At 36.3% G+C, this 9,485-nt stretch overlaps 1 protein-coding gene across 1 annotated transcript in view; it reads right to left on the reverse strand.

Moving 5' to 3' along the window:
• Positions 1–8,506, reverse strand: part of NCF2 (neutrophil cytosolic factor 2) — a 32,825-nt gene extending 24,319 nt beyond the window's left edge. The window contains exons 1-3 of the mRNA XM_070746298.1: positions 8,212–8,506; positions 7,509–7,591; positions 3,399–3,507 (exon numbers count right to left, since the gene is read on the reverse strand). Coding sequence (XP_070602399.1) covers positions 3,399–3,507; positions 7,509–7,591; positions 8,212–8,385 — 366 coding nt within the window. The 5' untranslated portion in view covers positions 8,386–8,506. The remainder of the gene's footprint in view (positions 1–3,398; positions 3,508–7,508; positions 7,592–8,211) is intronic.
• Between the last annotated feature and the right edge of the window lie 979 nt (positions 8,507–9,485).

Here is a 9,485-nt window from a genome sequence, read left to right on the forward strand (position 1 = left end):
AGGTTATTTCAGATCTTTTCCCTGGTTTTTCTCTTTCTATGTGCTTTTCTGCCTCCATCTTTCTGGAGGGCACCTGATGTCATCTATCAAGAAGATAGGTTTTGTAAGCTGCCCAGAGTCACCAATTTGTGAGTTGGGCGGCTATATAAATTTGTTTAATAAATTAAATAACTAATAAATAGATCTGCAGAAAACAATGCTGATTGTGGGTTCAATTTGCTCCTTTAGCGTACCTACTTCACAGAACTGTTGTAAGAGCAAATTTTATTTATTTATCATATGCATCTACAGAGACCATGCAATCACTGAAACACAAATATAAGTTTAAATAAAGCACCCAGTAGCAGCAATTAGATTGCAACCATAAAAGCAATGGGGCAATTCTGTATGTCATGTTGAGTTCATTGAAATAAACAAATTAGAGCTGGAAGCCACCTTAGAGGTCTTCTATGATGAACTTCAAATACAGAAAGGAATCATAAATACAGTAAAAACATGTGAAATATTTGCAGCGTCCAGTTATACCTCTTTGGAAATATTCTGTGCCTGCCTGATTTTCAGTTTTTTTAAAAAATGACTTTGGCATGCTAGAAAGAAAATTATAAACTAGTGATTGTGTTGTGGTTAGCTCTGGCCCAGCTCCTGCCCCAAGGAATTTGGAGGTGGATGTGGGGGAGACATCCACATGCCGCAGGCCTGTTTTGCTTCCAGTAGAATCTGTCTCCTCTGACCAAGGAAGCGTGAGTCACAGGGAAGAAGGGAGTTTGGCAGACAGCCCAGGAGGAGATCAATCATCTGTATCATCCCTGGATTCTGAACAAGAATTAATGATACATCCACGCATGCGTAGAGTGATGCATAGGAGACAACAACTGAAGGATTATTACAAGAGAAAATGAGGCCACCTGTGGTTGGGTGGGGCTGCTGTAATTAGTGCTACAGATAAAAGTGCAGCCTGGTGTTTTAGCCACATGGCAGTTTATCTGATTCCTTGTTTCATCAAGATCATAGTTTTTTGCTGTTCAGGATTGTGTCTGTGGACTCTCTGGACTTTAGAATTGGACTCAATTTCCCAGTTATTGGGTGAGCTTTGACATTTAAAAAGGGAGCTGTTTCTGTTTTTCTGTTTATAAAAACTTTTGGGTTTTCCTTTTATCGTGTAGTGTGTGTCTTCCTGGACTAATTACCCTGTAATTACGGGCGGTTGAGACACACCGGCAGAACAGATTGCATCTCCACCATATTGCTTTTGCCCATCTTCCACCTCCTTCTGACACAAAAACCTTAGGCAGAAGGAGATAATGGGTGGTTTCCAGTTTTCCTTGAAAGTTTGACTCTTACTCAGAAAAAAAGACAGCTGAGGTAAAATTCTGGAGGTATTGAGATGGCAGGCCTGAGATAAGCCTCTATCCATTACAATTTAATAATTTAATTTAATTTAATTTAATTTAATTTAATTTAATTTAATTTAATTTAATTTAATTTAATTTAATTTAATTTAATTTAATTTAATTTAATTTAATTTAATTTAATTTAATTTAATTTAATTTAATTTAATTTAATTTAATTTAATTTAATTTAATTTAATTTAATTTAATTTAATTTAATTTAATTTAATTTAATTTAATTTAATTTAATTTAATTTAATTTAATTTAATTTAATTTAATTTAATTTAATTTAATTTAATTTAATTTAATTTAATTTAATTTAATTTAATTTAATTTAATTTAATTTAATTTAATTTAATTTAATTTAATTTAATTTAATTTAATTTAATTTAATTTAATTTAATTTAATTTAATTTAATTTAATTTAATTTAATTTAATTTAATTTAATTTAATTTAATTTAATTTAATTTAATTTAATTTAATTTAATTTAAATTTAACTTAATTTAACTTAATTTAACTTAATTTAACTTAATTTAACTTAATTTAACTTAATTTAACTTAATTTAACTTAATTTAACTTAATTTAACTTAATTTAACTTAATTTAACTTAATTTAACTTAATTTAACTTAATTTAATTTAATTTAATTTAATTTAATTTAATTTAATTTAATTTAATTTAATTTAATTTAATTTAATTTAATTTAATTTAATTTAATTTAATTTAATTTAATTTAATTTAATTTAATTTAATTTAATTTAATTTAATTTAATTTAATTTAATTTAATTTAATTTAATTTAATTATTTCCGCCAAACTCCTTTCAGACTCTTTTTTGGTATATTTCACCACATACCAAATAGAGATTTTTGGCTAGCATTTTATGAATAAGCAGGTTCTTTCCCTTTGCACTTATTTAATGAGAATACAAACAGTATATCCTCAAAAATCCAAATCGCTAATAGTTCCCGAAAACATTATTTCTCCCTGGTATAATGGAGTCAGAGGCAGATTGCTAGTACCACCACTACCGGTGTGCTGCGTGCGCAGCTTTGCTTGTTTTGCATGTGCACGCACTATGCGTGCACATCCCCAGCATGTTTTTGCTTCTGCACATGCACACGAAGCAAAAACGTGCTGGAATCTCATGAGGGGACATGAGATTTTGCTTCTGTGCATGCGCACAAAGAAAAAAATACAAAAAAAGATGGCGGTCCCCATGGGATTTCCCCCCGGAGCGTTCACACGCAAATTGCACAATCTGGCAGACGCTACCGGTGTGCAGTCTGCTACCGCCCCAGTAGAAACCCACTACTGAACAGAGTACAGTATTATGCATTGAACTGAATCCCTATCCAATACTTCATTTAAAGATCAATCTTGCTAGTAGGCTGTAATTTCCAATAAATGTATTTATTTTATTTATTTATTTATTTATTTATTTTGTCCAATACACAATGAAGGTTATAGAGGTTATACTTGAGTAAAATATATTAGAGAAAGAATAGAAGTGAAAATTTAGGAATAAAATATATCAATTAGAGAATAGAAGGATATTATGACAGTAGTATAAGAAGATTGGAATAGAAGAATAGTAGATATGATATAGAATAGAATAGAATTTTATTGGCCAAGTGTGATTGGACACACAAGGAATTTGTCTTGGTGCATATGCTCTCAGCGTACATAAAATAAAATATACATTTGTCAAGAATCACGTGGTACGACACTTAATGATTGTCATGGGGTCAAATAAGCAATGAAGAAGCTTATAATAATCTTATAATAATAATGAAGAAGCTTAAAATAATAATCATTTATTAATGAATATTAATAAAAATCTTAGGATATAAGCAACAAGTTGCAGTCATACAGTCAACATGGGAGGAAATGGGTGATAGGAATGATGAGAAAAACTAGTAGAATAGAAGAGATATAGGAGAGGCAATAGGACAGGGGATGGGAGGCACACTAGTGCACTTATGCACGCCCCTCAATAAAGACTTACCTCACAAGCAAGCAGCTTAAACTGCAGACCTAGAATCTTGTAATCTATAAGGTCGTTCCCCCGTAGTTGAGCCAAAGCCTCTTTTAAGTCATTGATGGCTAATTCATAACTTAAGGAAAAAAGAAAGAATGGTTAATATGTGATCCTGGAACAAGGGAAACGTGAAAATGCCAGATTTCCTCAGGCGGATGCCCTCCAGGTAGACATATTGGCTAGGCATTATAGGCATAATACATCTAACATCTAAGACAGTGTTTCCCAACCTTGGCAACTTGAAGATATTTGGACTTCAACTCCCAGAATTCCCCAGCCAGCGAATGCTGGCTGGGGACTTCTGGGAGTTGAAGTCCAAATATCTTCAAGTTGCCAAGGTTGGGAAACACTGATCTAAGAGATAGCAGGATAGGAAAAGACTGAAAGCTGGATTGGCAATCCTATCAGTCCCCAAAGTCTGACTGGGAAATACATTTACAGTTCAGTGAATAAGAGAGTCATCTCCCTCAGTCATTAACAAATGTTATCTCATTCTGGATTTTGAAAATGATTCAGCCCCTTTCGTCAAGGCAATGGATTCTGCACAATATGTCCATCCAGATTATTTTCCTGACTCTTTACAAGCCCTGAGATGAGCCTCCATTCATTCACAAGAGTCTACAGAACATTGATCTCCCTTAATAGCATCCCAGCATTTGTATTAGCCAGCTTCCCGGATTACAAAGAGAAATGCTATGCATTTTCAACCCCATAATTTTACATGATGGACGCTTGTGTTTCATCAATGTTATTTTAAAAAACAGCAGCTTAATCTAAATGCTACAGAATCTGATCAAAGAAGTTTTATTATATGGGTAAATAATAGGGTAAATATTGCCCTACTAGCTGATGACCTGGTGCTGCCTGGATATTTTTTCATCCTAATGAACCCCACCTCCTGTGCATGTGCAAATGACCTCCTCTGATGGTCATTTAGAAAAATCCTTTCTTAGTGAGCATCTAGAAGCCAAGAGGAACATAAGTGACAAATTTAACGTTTGTAGGCTTTATGGTTCTGGAGATTTCGTGATTATGGTATGAGCAGTTTTCACTTTTAGATATACAGTGATACCTCGTCTTACAAACTCTTGTCATACAAACTTTTCGAGATACAAACCTGGGGTTTAAGATTTTTTTGCTTCTTCTTCCAAACTATTTTCACCTTACAAACCCAAGCCGCCGCCATTGGGATGCCCAGCCTCCGGACTTCTGTTGCCAGTGAAGCGCCCGTTTTTGCGCTGCTGGGATTCCCCTGAGGCTCCCCTCCATGAAAAACACCACCTCCGGACTTCCGTGTGTTTTGCGATGCTGCTGGGGAATCCCAGCAGTGCAAAAATGGGCGCTTCACTGGCAACGGAAGTCCGAAGGTGAGGTTTCCCAGCGAGGGGAGCCTCAGCGAAATCGCAGTATCACAAAAACACGGAAGTCCGGAGGTGGGGTTTCAAGGATTTCTGTGTTTTTGCGATGCTGCAATTTCACTGAGGCTCCCCTTGCTGGGAAACCCCACCTCCGGACTTCCGTTGCCAGCGAAGCACCCGTTTTTGCACTGCTGGGATTCTCCTGCTGGGATTCCCCTGCAGTATCACAAAAACACGGAAGTCCGGAGGTGAGGTTTCCCATGGAGGAGAGCCTCAGGGAAATCCCAGCAGCACAAAAATGGGCGCTTTGGCTGGCAAAAGGGGTGAGTTTTCGGCTTGCACGCATTAATCACTTTTCCATTGATTCCTATGGGAAACATTGTTTCGTCTTACAAACTTTTCATCTTACAAACCTCCTCCCAGAACCAATTAAGTTCGTAAGATGAGGTATCACTGTATATATAGATTTACAGGGCATTGGATTTAAATTATTTTTCACTGGTGTAATTGTCAGGCCAAAGCCATTTAGTTGGGGTCTTGGTGCTATTTTAAAATGTATTCTTTGCTGTGGGAATTTGGGAGGGGTACAAATTCCTTCTAGTTGGTCTATTTTATCTTTGCACTCCTGCACCTGAGATGGGACTTTCTGCCACGTTTGCAGATGGAGATTAGTCAATGTGATGGACTTGGGGTGTGTGTGGGGACAAGGGCTTAAACTTTCAACTGGGTGGAGAAACCCTTGGGTTTCTTCCAGATGTGCCAACATGGCTCTGCTAATAGAAACATAGAAGACTGACGGCAGAAAAAGACCTCATGATCCATCTAGTCTGCTCTTGTACTATTTTCTGTATTTTATCTTAGGATGGATATATGTTTCTCCCAGGCATGTTTAAATTCAGTTACTGTGGATTTACCAACCACGTTTGCTGGAAGTTTGTTCCAAGGATCTATTACTCTTTCAGTAAAATAATATTTTCTCATGTTGCTTTTGATCTTTCCCCCAACTAACTTCAGATTGTGTCCCCTTCTTCTTGTGTTCACTTTCCTATTAAAAACACTTCCCTCCTGAACCTTATTTAACCCTTTGACATATTTAAATGTTTCGATCATGTCCCCCCTTTTCCTTCTGTCCTCCAGACTATACAGATTGAGTTCATTAAGTCTTTCCTGATACGTTTTATGCTTAAGACCTTCCACCATTCTTGTAGCCCGTCTTTGGACCCGTTCAATTTTGTCAATATCTTTTTGTAGGTGAGGTCTCCAGAACTGAACACAGTATTCCAAATGTGGTCTCACCAGCACTCTATACAGCGGGATCACAATCTCCCTCTTCCTGCTTGTTATACCTCTAGTTATGCAGCCAAGCATCCTACTTGCTTTCCCTACCGCCTGACTGCACTGTTCACCCATTTGGAACTTTGAAGAATATTTTGCCTTGGACTATAATTTAATTTTGGATGCTATTTGGAATCCTGTCTCTGTATGTGTGTGTGTGTGAAAACATATAGACACAATTGTTGTTGTCAGTTGCAAAGTTATGTCTGATCCATTGCGACCCCATGGACAACATTCCTCTAGGCCTTCCTGATCTGTACCGTCCTCTGGAGTCCATTTAAGCTTACGCCTACTGCTTCAGTGACTCCATCCAGCCACCTGATTCTCTGTCATCCCCTCCTTCTTTTGCCCTCAATCTTTCCCAGAAAACAATTATACCACTGTAAAACAATACAAATTCATGACCTGTAAATACAGTCAAGAGATTTATAGACTTTTCTTCCTCAGAACTGATTATAGAAAAATTCCATCTGAGCATCTCTGCTTTAGGAGTTGTAACAAACTTCTTTAAGGACAGACCGAGTCTCTATCCAATTTTCCCCTGTGCTAGAGGAGAAATAGCATATTTCAAGGACTTGTCCTGTAGTCCTTCAGCTTGCCTGCTGCTTTCACTCACAATAAGTGGAAGCTGATCATGAAGGGTGACTAGAGGTTCAACTATCTATGTGGCTAGCATGGGAGGAAATTGCTGACTTGGTGTTTTCTCTCAGGAAAACAAAATATCTCCAGCTGATCCCATAATTCCCCAATCAGCAGGTAGGTGAAGTCAACATATCTCAAGCTGCCCAGGTTGAGGAATTCCAATCTAAGCAATATCCATTAACGTATCTCCTGATTGAATTTATTGTAACTAAATTAATAAACAAATGTGTTTAGTAATAATAATAATAATAATAATAATAATAATAATAATAATAATAATAATAGTAATTTATTAGATTTGTATGCCGCCCCTCTTCAAAGACTCAGGGGGGTTCACAACAATAATAAAAAACAATATAACAGTGAACAAAACTAATATTAAAAGAGAAAGATCTTCCTTGTATCCTTGTTTCTATTTCTTGCAACCCTACCTTGCGAATTGCTAGGTCCTCCAATTGCTTTTGTGTGTAATTTTTTTCACTAATGGGAAGTAACTAAGTGCCATGTGAGTATCACTGTTGTTACTATGTCGGTAATTAGGGGCAGGAGGCAAAATTCCATTGTCTACTTTTCTTTCCACTGGTACATCTTTCCAAGACCTCTTTTCATTTTTAAACGAAAAAGGAATTTGTATGCCCAAATCAAAGAAAGGTTGGCAAGAGGGAAATGACAGAACTGATTACTGTAATAAACCAGCTAATAGCCCATCATTTTTAGAAGATACTATAATGTTCTAGCTCACTTTTCCATCTGGTAAGCCACAGCTCCTCGTTGAAAATAGGCCACCGCTAAGTGCTTGTCATGGACTGTGCTTCTGATAAAGGCCTGGAGGAAGCAGAAATAATACACAGACATAATTGACATACATAGATATAATTGCTGTCATGTAAGTACATCCATAACATCTATTATACATTTTTTAGCTTATGATTTCTGGATTGCAAGTTTATGATCAACATATTTACGAGGCCACCAACAAGTCTGGCCATATATTTAGTTCAAGCTGTGCCATACAATATATACATTCATTATTTTGAATCCTATTAGACTTAGTTGCCCAACAAAGATTCACCTAACGTCGTTTTTTTAAAAAATATGTTTGCCTGGAGCTATCACATAATGGAAACAAGATTGATAGATTCCTGGTAGCTCTTAATACTGGGTTGCCACCTTATTATTTTTACGTGACTGTTTTTTAAAAAAATGATCAGTTATGCAACCGGGAGTGGCAAAGTTAGTACTTTCCAACTTCTGGAAGACAGTATTCATAATTTTCTGAGTTTCCTTTTTGTTCCCCTTTCCTTTGGATTATCAGATTTCATCTGACATCCACTAGAAGAAGAACAGTATTTTGGAAAACAGAACTTGGTAATTTTATCTGATGGGTAGCCAAGATTGCTTTGTTCAGTCACTGACAATGACAGCTTTAAAATCCAGCCACTCACCTTTTGTGCCTCTTCCAAATTCCTCATGATTAGGTAGATGCAGCCAATGTTAAAGCAGATTTTGGAAGAAGGATTCTGAACAGCCATGAAGGCTTCAAGGGCTGCTGCCCAGTCCTTGCGATCAGCAGCAGATACACCTTCACTCCAAAGCTGGATAGTCTCTACAAGTGACATGGCAAGACGGAAATCCTTAGCTGGTTTAGGAGTAGTCTTGGGTTGATCACACTTCTCTCCTTCACTCCTCACTTGTTGAGCCTTTTTCAGATTCAACAGGAACAGTCGCTTTGCTTCCAGTTTTGATATTTTTTTCAGAAAGATTTACATGTCGCAAACGTATCAGGAAGTGTCTTCAGTCGTCACTGAAGTAACAACTGCAGTAGAATAGCTTTCAGAGGGAAGTAAAATCACCAAAAAATGATTCAAGTGAAACTGTTTTCTAAACACAGGATTCTTTGTCTAATTGTTTCAAACAAGATACTATTTCTGTAGGTAACACCCATTTATCAAGGTAGTTATTTCTTCCTTTAAAAAAAAAACAACTGGCTCAGCAGAATTATTCATTTTCTGGGTAATATTAAATCCGTGGTTGTTGAGTTTGAAAATGGATGGACAAGATATTTTAAAAATGGCCTGCTGAAAAATAGCTGATATTCTGATTGACAAGCCCAGCATCTTAACTGTGAGGCCATCACGCCTTCCCTCCACCCCTGCAATTTTAATAACTACCTCCTGGAAAATAGCATTATGATCATTGCAGCATCCTCAGGGTAGAAATGAAAAATGGAGATTGATAAAATTATGTTGGGAGAAAATGTGGATTCATCCACAACAGACTAGATTTAAAAGAAGATTTTTTAAAGTAGTGTATTGCTCTGTCATGGACAGGCTAGTGAAATACTGTCATTTCAGCAATCTGGCAAGATATACTGCATATTTTTGAAAGCATTTGTTCTATTTTTTGTCTGGAAAGGCTCCAAGAGCTGTAGACACTTACTCATCTGTACGAATGATTTGCAAATTAATTAAAGATGAAAAAGTCTTTCCCTTTAGATTTTTGCAAACAAGCAAATTGGGACAATAACATTAAAAAAAACCCATGTAATGTTTTTACATTCAGAAAATTGTTACACAGTAATGGGTATTTCCCACCTGTGGGAAAGAAGTCCAGTGGTGTGCTGTATTTATTATTTCCATCATTCAAAAAAGTATCTTGTCGGGGCCATTCCTAGTTCTTCTTCTAACTAGAACCATTTGCTGTTCAGGTCCAGCAAGAA

This window comes from Erythrolamprus reginae, chromosome 3 (assembly GCF_031021105.1).
Source record: "Erythrolamprus reginae isolate rEryReg1 chromosome 3, rEryReg1.hap1, whole genome shotgun sequence".
NCBI lineage: Eukaryota > Metazoa > Chordata > Lepidosauria > Squamata > Dipsadidae > Erythrolamprus > Erythrolamprus reginae.